We start from the raw sequence: 19,353 nt of genomic DNA, 5'->3' as shown, positions 1-19,353 counted from the left end.
CGATATAGATCAAGTGAACCCAAAAAATGTTGGCTTATGTCGTCAAGGATCACAAGCAAGATCTGACAGTTTAAGATGCCAAAGACCATACGAATTTAAATTGTAGAAGAAAAATCGGGAAAGTGAGCCATGAGCTCCGACGCTTCTATGGTGGAACAAGGAGCAGGTAAAATATCCAGATGTGACAAATTTGCAAACGTATTTTTAAAATTGGGTAAAAATTAATATGAAAATAAATATATATGTTACTAGACCCATATACAATAAACCATATACAACGTGTATATAAACCATGGATCAACAAAAATAATAAAAATACCCGGATATAAACAGAAGTATATTGAATTTATGTATAAACATTAATGAAAATGCATCCATTCTGTTTTAGTTCAAATGAACTACTATAACTGTCCTACAAGGACAACATTTTAAAAGAAATATATCTCATGTCACTATAATTAAGAAAGTATTAATTAATTTTTCAAAAAATAACTCTTTGTGGGACACTAATTGATCTTGGTTTTTATGAAACCCACAAAACCGTAGCCTGCCAAGCCACCTTGGTTTTTTTAACGATATTGTCTTAAGTTTATTAAAAACCAATTATTGACTTCAATAAAAGAAGCCCTATTTATTTTAATCATACCTTACGGCGCATTGTATTGTATATCATTCGTAATAATGAACTACTTACTGCATACGATTTTAGTGTTTCGTACGAAAAATTAAAAAACGGAACCCTTATAGAATGACATGTGCGTCTGTCACAGCCAATTAACTCCGAATCTACTAAACTAAATCAGGTGAAATTTGGTACGATGGTGAAAATCTATCACCCAAACACATACGTGCAGAGTAAATAAATAAGGGTGATTTTCGGGAGGTGAATTAGGAAATTGAAAATAAAGTTTTGTAAACCTTATTCTATCATAATATATCAAATAATAGGGCTGTTTATGAGGATCTCTAACGTTTGTTATTATTGTTAAATAAGCAGTTTTGATTTTATTCATAAAAAAAGACGAAAATTTACCATTACTTATTAATTAATTCGAGAAAAAATGTTAAGATGGCGCTACCTACTTTAAAAAAATACATAATATAGTTTGTATTACGTAGTTAGTATTACTTATAGTTTGCCGGAAAACCTGTAAGAATTCTATAAATTGTACGTAACCCTCTACACGCGAGTTCAACTCGCACTTGACCGGTTTTTTTATGTTCACGCAATTATTATGTTAAACGTCTCAGAGTTAAGTTATGCCCGAATATGAACTTCTATACATGCTTTATCGTCATTTACAGATGTAAAATAATGTTGACATTTAAATTTTATTAGCACGGGCCTATAAAAATAATAACTCATAATTCGTTTACTACTTTTATGATTACATACGTACGAAAAGCTGTTAAAATTTCGTAAGATTATTACTTATTTATGTATACTATACTTCTGTACTTCGTCTTAGCGTATCATTCTTAGGTTAGTTGCACCAGTTAACTTTGACTTTGACGTACTTTTCTACTCAGGTTAAAATTAACGTCAAAGTTGGCAGTGCAACCTTCTCTACGAATCCTAAATAATCGTGGCGAAAAATTTCTACCTCTTCAAAAAGATGTGGCTACTATTCAGTACATGCCACATATGTTAAACCTGTAAATTCCCGCGCGGCCCGATCTGACGCTATCCAATTCTTGTTAACTTGTTTTTATTATCTCCAGGACCGAAGAGTTAAAAATAATTTATCACAGAATTTATAAAAAAGAATTGTTAACACTTACGAAGTCAAGCGTACCTGTTTATAAATTATAGGCACAATTAGTTAGGTATTAGTGTGCGTTGTGTATTTATACTTATCACTTCTTGAATGTGTGCGTGTCGTAACAACTCGCTAAATAACAGTGCATTATACGGGTAGGTAGCTTATTACTGCATAAGTTAAATCAACATGCAAATTAGCTTGCATTCATTAATAGTGTGATATCGGTGAGCTGTTTTTGTTGTGGCTGTTTAGTTTTTTTGGTAGAAATATTAGTTATCTATACCTAGTTGAGATTATGAAATAATATTTTTTTAATTATCAGATCATAAAATCTATACACAATTTTACTTTTTTAAAATTAAATTATTTTCACCATAACCACATAATTATTATTTTTCATTATTACGTAAAATATGCTGCATAAAATATGCTATGAAGAAATTTTGGTAAAAAGTAAGTTATCGTCCCAAGGTCTACATTTATATAAAAACTAAATAACGCCTCTCCCACGTAAAGGGAGTTAGCTCCCTTTACGTAGGAGAAGAATACACTTGGATATATTGTACAACTTACTGCATATATACATTTTGAAGCTATCGATAAGATTACGTTCTCGCTAAATATCATGGTGCTACGAGTAATTTGTTACATGAATTGGAAAACAATCTGACATAAGTAAGACATATTTTTTGCCCCATACTATGCCAAGAGAAACTATTATTTTAATAAGTTTCTTTTGGCATTCTTCACAATAGGTGGTCGTTCCAAATTGCCAGTTTCTAAATTTGTAACTTTTGATAGATACCATTTAAATTATTTCAAATTTGACGTGAAAAAGTGGCTGTGACGTTTTCATTTTTGATCTACCTTTGACCTAACTTTCTTTGACTGTGTAAGAAATATATCTACGGTACTATGTAAAAAACCAACATCGCATCATCTACAACTGTGTTATGTGTAATAAAACGGCGTGTGTGTGCGTTTGTTGCAACGGATGAGGCCTAATTAGCTGCAATTAGAGCTAATGCCGCCGCGTAGTTAATGAAGCGCGCACCTCATTTGATCGTGCCACTTGTAGCTCTATGATCCTGATGCTAAGAAAGTACCCTGCTACATGAATTATGCATAGGACACGTTACGCATTCATATTTTATTTGGGTATTTTTATCCTATCGCTATGAATCATTACAAAATCCAACTTAGATTATTGTGAGAACTTGGACGTAGTATATATATTTTTATATTGCATTTTCCTGACGAGTGTTAATATTGTTCTTAAGATAATAGGGTAATGAAAACTCCTATAGATATTACGTTTAGCACAGAATTTAAATATGACTGTAAGCACTGAACCGAGTTTCATTTGCAGGAATACAATTTAATTTATTCCTTTAATCGCACTAAAAATTTTGACTGGCTCTAAACGTATTCGAAATGGTGCGCTAAATGGTCCTCTAGTCATGATGTACATATTCTGAAAATTGAAGACATGGATGACAAGGTTACATAGTCTCACGATTCCTCTTCTTCTCAGGCTGGCGTCATCAAACGGCGAGATCACCATCACGACGTCGCACGGATCCAACGCAGGCCCAGCCAGCAGTGCGGGCAGCGCCAGTTCAGGCCCCATGGCCTCCCCCCACCCCCCAATCAAGATGTCGCCAGGCTCTGTCAAGTCTCCTTCCCAAGAGGACGGCGACTTACTCGCCGATTCGCCAAGTGAGTAGTATTTTATGTCAGAAACGCAGTTTAAAGAGGGTTTTCAAAGATTCGAGCTAAAAGCTCTTTTCTATTAGACTACAGCTAGGTACCTACGTCTCGATAATTCAATCAAAGCTGGTAGTTAGAACCATACAACGCAGACGCTGAAAAGCAATACAAAAAGTCGTTTAAAAATTAAATAGACTTGAAATTACGTAGATGCAGAAGAATCATTTAAAAGTAAATATAGTTTGCACCTATAAAATTGTGCCAAAACTTTATTTATTGACTACAAAATACGTTTTGTTTTTATGAATAACGTAAACTTAACACCAAAAACCAGGAAGCAAGGTCTCGAACTGTCTTACGCCGCGCTGAACTAACAGTTTAACTCTATTTATTCCGTGTTCCCTTTAAATTCCCTAACTAAAATATATTTAACGGTGACAAATTAAACTCGTTCGCTATTGTGCAGTAACAAAAGCAAAACTAACGGCCAACTTAAGCGCTATTTTCGAGTCTACACTAACTCAATTCTACTTATCCATAAAAGTTGCTTCGCTCTAAGCATAGAGACCATCCATTAGACCGGAACGAAGTCCTGTCCTAGGAGTTATCACCTAATGCTATAAAGAGTAGATGCACTGTAACAAGTGCGTTAACTAACTCCAAAGTTTATTACAGTAAAGTAGGCTTGCGGTCAGTGGCGTAGCTATGGAGGGAGGAGCTAGATGGAAGCATATACTACAACTCAGGGGCTCAGGGGGCACTGGGAAACTGATTACCATTTTATATATTTTTTTTATTATTTTCAATAATAATCCTAGTATACAGTTAAATTGAAGTGTAGCTAGATAAATATATTTTACATCAGGCCATAATATTTACTTAAGAGTGGTTCTCAGCGAGTTTCGACCGATACGGATGCGCTGTCATTACAATTTTTAAAATTTTAAGAAAGACAAGAATTAGCCTGACTTTAAAATAATTAATCTGTGGTAATGATCATTTATTTTGATTTTGGAAATGATTCCTTCCTCAAGTAAATTGACGGGACGTAATGGCATTGACTCATGATAATAAATAAGTACAATAAGACTTAAAATAAAAATATACAGCTTAATTTGATGTTAGGCTCCAAATCTTCTTCTTTCTTATCACAAATACAATACTTTTATTGCTAACACTATAAGATTTTATTCATAATATGACTATGTGTGTACTGTATTTTTATTATTACCGCTATCTGGATTTTTATTGCACCAAGCCCATTATTTCAAAAATCAAGAATTCCAACATTTATTTGCCAACTTTGAATAATATTGACAGGACAAAGTTTATAAAAAGCAACTCGGAGAGTATGGAAAAAGAGGGTTTCGATTAAGTAGATAAATAATTTTACCTACTTGTAGCATACGGCAAAGTTAAGTACCCCATTCTTTAGACTTTCTTTAAACTTTATTAAATTAAGATACTTCTACAACATAATAATAATTTTGTAGTTAGGTTCGGGCCCCAAATATTTTCGGCACCAGGGCCTGATAACCAAATACGCCACTGCTAGCGATGAACATCGACGTAGGTGAGCCGCACTTTGTTGATCTTGTCAGCGAATGCAAAATGGTTTTGTTATTCAACTAATGGTCGAGTTGTGTAATTTTTTGTTCACCCAAGTTGGCTATTAGAGTGATCAGAAGATTGGTACCGGGCATTATCAATACAGTTTTATTAATTAAGTAAAGTAATCTTCATAATTGCGCGTCGATGGCAAATCTACAAACGCTATACCTATTGGATATTAAATAAATTCTTGCCAGAACTGAGCCTCTTCGTTGGCTTCTCAGAAGCTGTCTTCAAGTCAGCCCGAGTACAGGTGCTTCGGCACTCGGGTCAAGCGAGCATTATGAGTTTTATGAGCCGTCGATTGCGGGATGAAGCCACAATAGTAAAAAGTAATGATTTGGGATTTAAAGCGGAATAAAAACAAAATGTGCCAGTTGCTTCTCCTCCCGCGCGGATTGTAAAAGTTAATTGAGGGAACGGGCAATAGAGGCTCTTTTCATAGATGATTTTGGGCTAGCAATCTGTCATTGTATTTAATCTCAATTCCACCAATAAGTCCAACATTGCATAAATTAATATTGTTTATTTATTTATTCATTATTATTGTTCATTTATTTGCCAACTAAGAATCATATTGACAGTACAAAGTTTATAAAACTTCGGAGTAACTCGGAGAGTATAGAAAAATATATATGTGTACCTAACTGAATGTGACCGGATTTTCTTAATTAGTACATACCTATAAAAAGTCTAGGGTTCTGTAGTATAAGCAAACAACTTTCTCAGTATTGTTTTGTGACGAGTAGTCACTGAATATAATACGTCTTTTCGGTCGGTGTTTAATAAACCACCCTGCATATAGCATGATAATAATGAAACACTTGGCCGGATATTGTGATTGCATATTAAGAGACTAGCTTTTGTCCGCGACTTCGCCCGCGTGATTTCCCACGGAAGCAGTTATTTTTCCGGTATGACAGGTATGGTAGATATATTTCCTTTTCCGGAATTCGAACTATGTGTATGCAAAATTTCAAGAGGATTGGTTGAGTAGATACCGCGTGAAGAGGTTAAAAAACGAACTTTTTCGCATTTTAAAAAATACTCTCTTTTTAACCGGTTTTAACCGGATGGTATGAACCTAAATAGTCTTCAAACCAAATTATGTAATATTGAAGATAAGCTATTTTAGTCGTTCCATTTCGAACGTTTAAGTTCGGTCTGGAATATAAAAGCTGGCCTACTTTTTAAGTATTTATAAAACTACTAGTGGCCGTATACGGCTTCACTCGGAAAATCTATAATCCTTACATATTATAAAACAAAGTCCTCTACTGCATCTGTCTGTCTGCTCGCGAAGAACTCGAAAAACTACAACACGAATTTTCGATAGAGTGATTCCTGAGGAAGGTTTAGGGGTATATTATGTTTTTACCCGAGCGAAGCCGGGACGGGCCGCTAGTAAATTAGACATTATTAAATAGACAGATTTGGTATAGTCAAAAGTTTTGGTTCAACTCCTTGTTGTTTTTTTTTTATTAAACGCGTTCAAATTTATCGACCGCGTTAATTAATTGTAATGGATTTTAATTAGTTAATTAATTAATTTCTATGAATACCGGTTCGGCGGTGTCTTTGATAATGCTGTGGTATCTCTGTGAATACTGTAGGTATTATTTATTGTGATAATTACGAGTAATTAAGCAATTTGAACGAGTTTATCGATTTAATATTGCTTTTTGTTCGCATTCTTGTTATTTATTTTTAAATTAAAATTAGGTGCTGATTTTTATAAAATAACGACTACTTCATTATTAAGTTCTTGAATCATTTATGAGACTGTTCAACATTTTTTACTTATTTAAACTTATTTAATGCTATTATAGTATAGTTTCTGAGTATACCAGTGTCCTACTCGTGCTTATTACTAATATTATAAATGCGAAGGTTAGTGATGATGTATTTACTTATGTATGTTTGTTGCTCTTCAACGAAAAATCTACTGGACGGATTGTTATTAAAATTTGGTAAGTACACGGGTAGAATATAACCTGGAGTAACACATTAGAAATTCCCACGAGAGCGAAGCCCCGGGGCGCCGCTAGTAACGTATTTAACGAATTTTGTTGACAAAAGTGTTTTGAGATAATAAGTTAGATAAAGATTATATTTCAAATTAAAGACATAAATTACCAAATGAAATACTTTTATTAAAATATCGAGTTGATCAGTTGTATAACCTTATTCTTTACGTTGATAACTACATTTGCCATGAGAAACTATATCCTAATCTAAGGCAGAAACACGATTCGTTTGCTTTTATAACACAAAAAAACTCTTCTAAAACGGAGACTAGCACTGTATAAGGAAACCAAAGCAATATAAACTTAAAAATAATAATTACCCATATAAGTTTTTAAAATCAAAACAAAAACTTTTTACGTGTCGTGTATACAGATAATTTCATACAAAATCCTAGCCCCCATATATTTGGAAAATGAAATCATCCGTTCGCCGATGCTTAACCTAAATCAGAGAAAGATCTAAAGTACCAAATAAATATCTAAATAAAAGAACTTCAATTCCAGAACTGAACGAACTACAGAACTGCAACTAATCGCCTGTTAACCAGACACTAACGAAACTCCTGAGTGCTTTCGCGCCAAAAATACGCTATCGATTTATTTAGACAATTGGTTGAGAGGAACTGGGTAATTTAGTAATTGTATCCACTAACAGCGAATTAAATAGTAATCAATAGACTGGGGCCGCGGGGCACGAACCCTTGGCGGCGACACACCTCACGACACGACTGCGATACGATCTTTAGATAACTTATATTTATTGATTGGTAAACAACTTTTTTGTTACTACCATTATAATGGTATAAGAGACAATAAGAGTTAAAAAGACTTGACAGCAGACAAGCAATGTTTTACCTCAAACAAATCGCGGTCGGGGGCGGCCAGTCACAAAATTATAGACAAATCTTCAAAATAAAATAAATAGTGAAGGATGGTAAGATCGGACTAATCTAAGAATTATTTTAAAGTGGTTAGTATACTTTTTAAAGTGATAAAGGGAATTAATAACTATAAAATATTTTTTCTAGGCTCTGTTAATAACATCGGCTTCAATCGACAAAATAATATTAAAGTAATATAAATAAAAGCATTCCCACTAATAAAATAATATAAAAAGGAATAAAAATGTTTACTTAAATAAGAATGTAAAAGAGGAAAAATATTTATTTGATGCAAACATAAAAATAATTCTATATAATTATTAAGAAAAATACAGTTTGCGCCAAAATGGATTTCACTCAGCATTGTGTCTTGACATGAACCAGGAAATTGGTCTTCAGCGAATACAAAAATAAATTAATGATAAAAACAAAAAAGAAGATAAGGCCAGTCAGATAAGTCAGTATCTTACGGTGTAAACGTGGATTTGAGCTCTATTGTTTTAAACGGTACTTTGCTAAAGTTCGGTCCTAATTTCACGTGTTTATGTTTGTCTACAATAAACTCTGCTTTCGTAGCAACGAGTCCTTCAAACAATAAAACTGAAGATGCCTTAGTCTCGTCACTTCTTTATGACCTTCCTCACTGTCACACAATCAATGAATTCAGTGTTTGTGTAACTGTATGATGTATATTCGTCATTTTGCGAACTGAACATTCTGCGCCTAAACAAATAGTGCCTCAATAAACTTATTCAAACGGGATTTAAATAATTATGCCTACACGTAGTACCTAAATATGCAATTTCTACAAACGATCTATAAAGTCTTATAAGGAACTCAATAGAATGTGATTCAACTGGAGAGTGGGTAACAAATGGCGATGCCAATTTACGTATTAAAACGATTAACCGCAATTAATGGTTTAGTTTAAATTAGACCTAAATAGCGATCGTAGACGTTGAAACTAAACAAAGGCATTAAATTTATAATCTAAGCTTTTGGCCGCGACTTCTCCCGCGTAAATTTCTTTGCGAAAGCGGAACTGACGTGATTTTCATACAAACTTTCACCCCTCATTATAGTCATTAGTGACTAGGTTTTAAGACGCTAGAAACTACCAGACCCATTTTCCTTGAAAAACTAAAAAAATCCTCTCCGTCCTTAGAATAGTATGGTTGAAACGACAACACACACCTAGGTACATGATACATGTAATTTCTACCTATTTATTACATAGATATATCAATTACTGCTCAAAATTGGTATGGATCCCAAGAAATTACCAAACTTCTAAATTTTCTATTGTAATTGTAACTGTAATTTAAGTTCAAACGAAAATCTTTAATTCTCTGTAACTTTGTAATTGTTTAGTACAATTTTCCCTGGTCGATAACCGATTTTTATTGAATAACCTTTCAATTAATGGGTTTTTAATTACAGTTAAGCTAATTAATAGCCCTTGATAATATTTCAGAAAAGGCTCAACTTTTAACTTAAAAACCGCTTGAATTCTTAAAGAAACTTCTTCAAACTTATAACAGTTACGTTAATAACGCGTTAATGATAATCGATAACGTATTCGACTATATTGTGATCGTAACGTGAAACGAAAATCAAGTCGATTCGGCGCGCGTAATTTCACCTATTACAACTGCTCAAAAATTTTTAATCTGCGTGTCGAAAATTGAGAATCCATTCTATTCTATTCCTTATTTTGTCTGGTATAAAGAATATTTAGGTGGAAAGTACCATTTTTAACGAGTAATATTAATTTGGTCGGTGTTTTACATGATTCACGTAATCACTCAAAAACTTTAATTTAGTATAATGAACTGTTGAAAACATGTTCAATGGCGGTATATTGACGGTTATGTGGATTTTTTTGTTTTTAAATATGCACCGCGTGGCATGTGAATTTGGCATTAGACTGTTTGGTGAACGCAAAACTGATATTAGTGGATCGTTTTGAAGAGGAAATTTCATTCCGCTTGGATAATTACGTAATAATAGAAATGTATTATTAAAAATCCTTTATTTAAAATTGATTTTACTTGCGGCTTTGCCATCGTGAATTTCCCATTAACAAATTTTTTCAGTTTGTTCTCCCTACTCTTAACTACACAATAATTTTAACTTCCTGGGTTAGTACGTATCAAAGACTTTTTAAAATCCACAAAAAAATATATAAAATAAACTCAACAAAACAGACATTAAAAAATTCTTGATGAAAAAACAAAGTAATTATTAAAAATTATCATTATAGGTATGTATGTTTTTTCTGTGTTTGTTTTTTAATATATTTCAAAATTAATCTAAACATTGTTGTTCCATCGTTGACTTGAAATTTAATTTCCAACATTAAAATTATTCGAACAAAAAAAAAATAAGCTCATCACGTCCGAGCACCTGGCCACTATTCCCAGGGAAAAAAAATAATAAAATTTGAAATTCTCGACATTACATAAACGAAGAATTGGCTTAACGAATTAGAAAACTATACCGAAAACGATCGACGCACACGAGAGGTCAATAAACGTGGATACAGACGGACACGCGAACTTAATTGTGTCAAATTAATTTATTACATGTATTAAACAATTAACTGTTCGGTATCTTGATGCATTATTGTTATTGAATTTGGGACGTAGTAACTTGGCCAATTGACTTATCTTTGAAAGGTAATTAGTGAGTGCGTTTTATCACGCGATCGCTAATTGGACGAAAGCGGTTAAAAAAGGCTAGTTTCGTCAATTCTAATGTTGCTAATTGTTTTTCACGATTGTATTGTTGCTTTAAAAGGTAAGTGGTCATACGCTACTTCAATTAATCAATTAATATCATAATCTTTATTATATTTACGGGTTCCCTTTTTCGCATTATTTATTTCGTCCTATTTCTGTTCTTTGACAAATAATATGTTTAGGCATATTTAATTTTTGCCATACGAATATATGTGGTATAATTAATTTTTGAGTTAGGTTAGTTATGCTTCATATAGTTAAAATAAAAGGGTAAGAACGATATGATGAAAAATATTATGCCATAATACAGTATGCTATATGCATTATGGCTTATATTTTTATGCTTATAGATAGAGACCCGCTGGCAAAGTGCTACAAACTCTTTAGGTGCGCATGGATCTTACTATGAATGTCCAAATAAGTAATAATACGGACGAAACCACGCACAGATCAAAGAAACGCTACAATCAACGGATACGAATTAAATTACTGCCTCCCCTCAACATCACCCCAGATCTAATTACACTAATAAGAAAATTTCCAAACACTAATTTTCAGATAACACACGAAATTAGAAATCGAATGACATTCGAGGAAGGCAAATGGAGGAACGATTGCCAATTTACCTCCCTACTGTCTTAATTGGTGCAGACTACTGCTTAAACTAGCGGAGGTGGGATTGTAATTTGTCATCAGTTAGCTCAATGGGGGTTGAGTTCATATTGAAGCTAAAGTCGAGGGGTTCAGTTGTCTGCGTGTGATGAAAAAACTCACATTCAGGTTTTATTTCAAATAGTCGAATATAGTAAGTATTCACTACTGAAATATTTACTATATTTGACTCCCAGGGGCCGGACAAGTTTGATTAGATTAATCCTCTTATCGAAAGAATTTGTGCCAAAATTGATAATTTAGAAAAAATGGTTGAATCAATTGAATATGAAAGATGATTAGGTATGTCCAAAATTTCATCTCCTGGGGTTTGAAAATGGGCCACATTTTGTGGATGATCGGTTTAACCATCGATTAAATCGTAGAACATCGAAGAGTCGGAGAAAGCACACGCAAGCCTGCCTCTAATATAACAGCACGTCTTCACTAACGACATGCCGCATAATTAGGAACCACGATCTACTAATTACATAAATGGCCCACTAAACTTATACTAAGGCTATAATTTCCCCGCTTAAACGGCAGAGATGGGCTTAGACAGTCATTCTCATTTGGTAAATCCTGTGTGAGGGCAAATGATACGTTTAGCGGATTTAAGTAATAATAAGATTAATTAATTTAAGGCTTTTACAAAATCTTGAGAAATAAATTATTCGTCATGTGAAATCAAAACGACAATATAGAAATTATCTGCAACATTTGCCTTTTTTTTCTTATGCGATAAATTCAGTAACAACCGATAGGATTTACTTAGTTAAATACCATTTTAGAAAATATATTGGTCAAAGAGAATGTAACGATTTTCGGGTATGGTTTGTGGACGTGGTCACGAGACAATTTCGGATATTTAATTTTCTTCGATTCTATTGATAAAATTTTATTATATATTAATAGTAATTATTTTTTACATCAGACCAACCAACAATCAGCCAGTCTTCGAGCAACGTGGTCGATGGGATCAACCTGGAAGACATTAAAGAGTTTGCCAAGGCCTTCAAACTGCGTCGTCTGGGGCTGGGCCTCACGCAGACCCAGGTGGGCCAGGCCTTGTCCGTCACAGAAGGCCCCGCGTACAGTCAGAGCGCTATATGCAGGTAATTTTTGATAATTTTGATAGAATTCTTTTTTTTCTTTTTGTGAGATTCCGAACCCACTTCTTTTAATAGAATTTGAATTAGTAATATATAATCATAGACGAAATATATATGAAGAATTATAAAAATAGGTATCCTTCTACTTACGGATAATAAAAATAAATCATCAATGTGTTAACTGAATACAAAAAGAAAATATTCTATTGCTATGTTCTGTAGTTTCATTTGTTTAATTATTATAATATTTTGTTGCATTTTTACATTTAGCGAACCAGCACAATAGCAAGTCTACAGTCAAAAATATGCTAAAGACAGGGGTTCCGAATCTTATCAATCACACATCTGAAAATTCGATTTACATGTCAATCATATCTAAGTAAAAAATGTTCAAAAGCACAAATTACAAACGGATGTGTGAACACGCATAATGAAATGAAATAAAATTGATTGTGGAGATAAAGTCACGCTCGACAGCCGACGACTAAAACGAAGTAACGCCACATTTTTCAAGAAATACGACTCAGTTATCGCACCAACTTTTTAATATTGTTAATTGAAGTGATTTGTAAAACAGCATGACTCCTTTCATTGCTCACAATTCGTTTAATTAATTACCATTCGGGCTTCTGTTCCGTTTCGTGGTGTTCCGCCATTTTTTATTTGGGTGCGTTCAAATTTTGGTGTTGCGACGGAAACTTTTGCTGGATAGCAAATTTAAATTGATGGTTGATTTCCAATCAAATGTTTCAATTACACTCTAGGAACATTAAAATTTGGTCGCTTTTTCTGATATTATTTCTTTTTAGTTTGAGTATACATAACATGTGTGTGTAAAATAAAACTATTTAAGATATCGTTTATAATGTTTATTTAATGAAAAGCAACAATACAAAAGAATACGCAATTAATTTTTAGAGAGGCTTGTGCGAAAAACATCACAACTGTTTGATTGAAACTAATTTGATATTGAAACAAATTCGTATTATTCACTATTCTCTTAAGCTTTCGATACATCTTCTTTTTAGGGTTCCGTACCTCGTAAAAATATAGGGTAACCCTTATAGGGTTTACACCTATTTAAGAAGCTATAAGGCATAAATAGGTTTATTTTCATCTTACATTTATGTAGTAGATATCTATGATGCATATTTTTTCAACCATCCCATCTTTTGTGACACCAAGTGAAAATACCGGGTCTTTAATCTAGACAGAAATGAATAAAATATTGAACATTATAATCAGCTCTTTATAAAAAGGGTTCATTCATAAACATGTTCAACAACTGTATAATTTTTATTATCAGCTTTGGGTCTTTATAAATGGTAAATTTATTAGGGATCGACATTGCTTACGCCCAAAACGATCGGTTTTGAACAACGCTTCCAACAAATCGTATTTCAATGCAAAATGGAACATTAGGCCAAAGGAAATTTCAATTCGAGCTACCGGCCTCCTTCGTATAATAAAATCATTAATCGTTACTTCTGTTCCAGTTAATTAATTATCTTGCCGTAATTACTTTTTTCGTGTAATTAAAAGAGTAGAATTCCCCTGTCTTTGTCCTGTCCTGATTTCATTTTCCATTAATTTTTCTTTCGACTCCCTCCAATTTGGTGTCGCGACGGTACGTGGTAGTTACCCCTTTGATTATGCTGGACTTAATTAATTTGCATTTTAATTAAAACATATTATTTCTGTAAGAATTAATTTAACATTCCCTGTTCATAACCGGAAGTCGAGCTTTTGTTCAATTAGGAAACACCTATTTCGTTTTCCTTCGAAATTTTTGACGGAATTGTAAATTATTATATATGCCAATTTTAAAACTGGAGATGACGATTTAAAATGAGTTATTCAGAGACATACCTACTTTGTAACGGTATATGTATCGTGTTACTCACTTATATATATTTTTCATTTAATACATTGTTACTTAAATTAAATTATTTCGAATTACTTTCTTTTGTAATCGATACGATATATTTCTCTAGAAACCATTAAAATAAATGTATTGAATTGTATTCTTCTGTAAGTAGTTCAGTTACAGAAATAATTTGAAATTCGAACGACCCACAACACATAAATTTGATTCATAACATGACACTGTCTTCTCATGGTCATTGCCGTGGCTTGAGATAAACATTGAATTATCCATGGCGCCGAGTGCACTCGATTACAATTTTATATGAGCTAATGCGTCAGTATCGAATAACACTTTCATATATGTTAGGAAATTGTGAATGACGTAAAATTAAATAAAGTGGAGGATATGTCCTGGATTTATAGGATTCCGTACCCATAGGGTATAAAGTTAATTAATATACTTAGTTCATTAATCTGCCGTGTCTGTTTGTTCGTGATAAACTCACAAACGACTGTACTTATTTCATGCAGTTATTACGAATAGGTAGTGTGGTTCCTGAGGAAGGTTTTGGTGTAGGGTATAATAAATTACCTGTATATTTTTTTAACATGAACGAAGCCGAAACCGGCCTGTAGTTTGAAGTATAGATAAATATTTGTTTCTCTAAAATGTGTTTCATTAAATATAACAATTTTCATTCCTTTTTATATCTATTTCGACAGTAGCAATTCTATTAACATAAAAATTGACCTGCACACGTTGAGTGAATAGGAATTCAGCTATGGGCAAAGGGCGGCTAAGTAGAAGAAGCAAAAAATTCCTAAAATCTGTCAAACACTTATTTTAATTTTGAATAGATATTTCATCAATTGTGCTGTTTTGTATTATCTCTCTCAGACTTAGATTTATGACCTATATTGCATTAAATCCATACTTTAATTCGACCAGTTACGATACTTGCTATTCAGAATTCAAATAAAAGATTAGAAACCTACGTAAAATGTGAACGTATTTACAAAATTGTGACTATATCTCCACAACGGCCGGCGTCTCTGACAACGGCACAGCCTACACTGGATAAGACAAATGTAACAAACAATTTGTTGCCCTCCCCAGTGCCCTGGCTTCGCAGATGCTAGCTGCTCAGCTGTCGTCACAACAACAAAACATGTACGTGTTTTGTTTTTTATCCCTACAAATCGTACCTTCAAATATATCTTCATTTGTCACATAAAATTAATAATTTATATCAAATCTTCCGTTAATGATAAGAAACAAAATAGCATCGTTATTACTGACAAATATATTACGCACGATAAATTTGAAGGTACTTAACTTACAAGCATTAAGAACACGCTTTGACTCATACTCGGCCCAGTCCACATGTAGATTGTCTTTAAATCAAAATGTTTCAACGCTATTTAATGTAATCTTATCTCCATCGGGGATCCGGGCATTGCTTTCGAATTTATGCCGCATATAATTATTAGTAATTACTGGTTTTGACGTTCTTTCTTTTCCTATTCACACGTACGTATTTGCATACGCATAATGACCGTAAAAGGTGCCATGCATCAACCTCCACAGTTACATTTTGATGTAAAAGACAAACGCGTCATTACTGTAAGGCCACAGAACCATGTCTATTCGACACCATGAGTAATCGTTGTGAGAATTTTATCACATTTATTGTAGTAGCATCACGGTGAATAATTTCTTGCTTTCCATCTAATCTAGCATGATATATTATTTCATTACTCTTAGTTTTATTAATATTCATTTTGCGCAATTCAAAAGCCAGGGCATTGGCATACGTTACCTTTCGTTTCTAATTGAATTCGTTGTTTTATTGTTACCTTGTTCGGTATTAATCAAACTGATTGCTCCGGCAGCTTAAATTACCTATTGTTTTTTTTCACTCTATATAATCGTTAGCGTCTATGTCAATGTCCTGTTTTACGCTATGTTTATTTGGATTGGGTTAAGATCGTTCGTGCTTTCCACCGCGCTAGACTTTTGTTTGACCGGTGCGTGCCGTGCCTAGTAAGACTCTAACATTAAATTTGTGTTCGATACAGATTTGAGAAATTGGATATAACACCAAAAAGTGCGCAGAAAATCAAACCGGTGCTCGAACGTTGGATGAAGGAGGCGGAAGAGAGGTAACTATTTGTTTGAGTGAGTTTGTTCGTGGTTGTGCTACGTCGTGACACATTTGGCCTATAACGCTTAGCAACGTTGTGAAAATATTTCTCAAATCTGGACTAACTATCGCTTGTACGGGCTAGGTTTTATGTTTATTTTTATTGACTTATATTTATTTGAACTATATAATTGTATTTGTATGTGTCTTTTCATTAACAGCATCGCCAATATTTGATTATTCATGTCAAATTTTGGCGCTGTTGGATTGGATACTATTGCGAAATATATGTATATGTGGCTTAGATATCTTAGGAATGCCTACAACGCCTATTTCATCGGTAGATTTCAGATATTTTTCATTTTAATTAAATATTTCCATTTCGTCCGCGCACGAAACTATTTCATGATGAACATATTGATGAAACAGGTCACCTACACGCATTTTACTAAACGCACTAAATCTTCCAACTTTAGCTAGCACCAGAAATCGTACGTCATAAAATGAATGCATCTATAAATGATCATAAAAGTTCAACCAACGAAACTGACCTGTTTAAATTTCATAAGAAAATCCAGGTGTCGTTTAAATTTCCGACAAAACTTAAATAACAGCAAGGGGAGGATCTATCGATTTTACATTTTGCATCATTAAAATGCATTATCTGAATGCAACGGGATGGTTTAACATTGCAAATAGTGCATTGAATTTGCACTCGCCTATCCTCTTGGTGGTAATTTAACGAGCGCAGCCGTTAACGATTCTCCTTGAATTAATACAGGAAGATGCTGCTCTGCACGCTTTTTACACGATTTTATTGCCTAAAGGATGTCAGTTCTCTAATCTTTGTCCCTTATCTATTGAGGTATATAATAATATAGTAATATAAACCTCCATAATCCATTTAAAAAAATACATGTTTATTTTTTCAAAAAATAGTCCGCCGATCTAAAGTTCTTTTTTGATAGGATCTTCTTCGATTGATTTCTATTTTTATGTTAGAGTTAGCTCTGTCAGAACATTTTTTCCCACAGTTTTATTTGTAATTTATTGTGATTTTGTAGCCATTTTCTTATTTGTTTTCATCTCTGTTTCTTTTTTGTCTCTTAATTCGTGATCTATCACTTTCCTTTCGTATCCATCCAATTTTTTTGATTCTTTAATATCAATTCCTGTGAATAGATTGTTACTAATTCTTTTAAACACAGAAGATGTAACTAACTATTAGTAAATATTTTTAGGTTTTCAATTAACAAAATTCAATTAATTTGAAGTTTTGATATGAAACTTCTTGTATAGGTGTGAAGTTAAGGTTACAGATAATTTATGAAAACCAACAACAAAATTAGTAGAACATCGTAATAAACAATAACATTACAGAAATATTCAGATTTGTATCGATCGAAACACAATAGCTTTACCTTGTCAATATAACATTCACGTGAGATGTGACACCGGATTTATTAATCATTATGGATGCATTCAAAGACGTCATTATGGAAACGGACCAAGGCTTTATTATTTACATCTGCTTATTTTGTTTTTCAATGTAAAGAGGAAATGTATACCGTTCTGATTTTATTACCGGTATTCGGAATAATATCTACGTACAAATGTTCTGTCACTCGAAATTTTATTTTTGGGCGCGAATGGAAATATAATTTACAAATGTTTCAATTTTCCAATCGTTCTTACAATTTTTTCGAGACATTTTATTTTGTTATATTAATAATTGTTTATTATTGTTTTTTTTTACCAAATTTGTGTGTATACACTGTATACTTGTAATTGTATTATTTTTTTTAATCATGGCGCATTTCATTCATTCAAACAATAAACCAAATACTAACACATTTTGATTTATCTAGATAGTTCTAGATTATATATTAGGTTTGGTTATATATTATACATTTTGTTATATATTAGGTGGTCCTAATATATATATGTTCTGTAATGATGTAGTTATTGACTTTTATAGAAAAAATTGTTTTAAAATTGAGTTCGAGTTTAGATAAATGCATGTGTCAACTTACCTTTATAATACGTATTATGCCTGAGTTTATAATACGTATCTAATATAATCTACTAGAAGAAAATGTAATACTTCGTTGATTGCTTATATATATCCGCACAGTTTGTTTTTAAGTTTTTAGAATATATTCTTTAAAAGCTTGAAACAATTAGTGGTGGTAAAATTGTAATTTGTCTCACAACACGCTATAAATATACTTTTTCGGCTCCTTGAGCTTCCGCGAACATGTTAAGTATTTATTTTAAACAGAGAAAACAAACTTGCTTCTTCGCAAATAGCGGCCCGCCAAAAAGAAAATCACGGCACATATGCCTTCTTTTTGAGTGGGTGAGGAGAAATAAACATATATTATTGGCTAACTTTCAGGTACGCGTCTGGGCAGAATCACCTCACAGACTTCATAGGCATGGAGCCAAGCAAGAAGCGCAAGCGCCGAACCTCGTTCACGCCACAAGCGCTCGAGCTACTTAACGCGCATTTCGAGAGAAACACACATCCTTCTGGTTAGTTTATAAATTCATCTGGGCCCCAAAGTCGAGCAAAAAAAGCGGCACGACCGTACCATCCTTTTCTCGATTTCTTTATTTTAATGATCATGACGTGTCTTGAGGTAAATCTGCCATCTATCTATGTGCTATCATCTGCGGACCTACAGCCTATGGCTTATTTGTTTGATGGTAATCAACTAATAAATAGATGATACACCTCTGTGCAATTACCTATTTATTGGTTTTTCACCCTTTTTCTCTAAAAGGGTATACTGGATATTCTTCCTTAAGCAATGGGCAGCAACATATGTCTCTATTTCGGTCCAG

At 33.2% G+C, this 19,353-nt stretch overlaps 1 protein-coding gene across 6 annotated transcripts in view; it reads left to right on the top strand.

Moving 5' to 3' along the window:
* Positions 1-19,353, top strand: part of pdm3 (pou domain motif 3) — a 133,655-nt gene that overhangs the window by 111,685 nt on the left and 2,617 nt on the right. For 3 of the 6 annotated variants that reach the window (XM_053753805.1, XM_053753804.1, XM_053753807.1), the window contains 5 exons: positions 3,298-3,482; positions 12,319-12,499; positions 15,480-15,533; positions 16,442-16,525; positions 18,905-19,041. In XM_053753805.1, the coding sequence (XP_053609780.1) occupies positions 3,298-3,482; positions 12,319-12,499; positions 15,480-15,533; positions 16,442-16,525; positions 18,905-19,041 (641 nt within the window). The remainder of the gene's footprint in view (positions 1-3,297; positions 3,483-12,318; positions 12,500-15,479; positions 15,534-16,441; positions 16,526-18,904; positions 19,042-19,353) is intronic. The other 3 variants (XM_053753806.1, XM_053753809.1, XM_053753810.1) reach the window with 3 other exon arrangements.

The sequence above is a fragment of the Plodia interpunctella genome, chromosome 13 (assembly GCF_027563975.2).
Source record: "Plodia interpunctella isolate USDA-ARS_2022_Savannah chromosome 13, ilPloInte3.2, whole genome shotgun sequence".
In the NCBI taxonomy this organism is placed as follows: domain Eukaryota; kingdom Metazoa; phylum Arthropoda; class Insecta; order Lepidoptera; family Pyralidae; genus Plodia; species Plodia interpunctella.
Note: the sequence above shows the minus strand (reverse complement) of the source record. Positions and strands in the feature narration are given on the sequence as shown.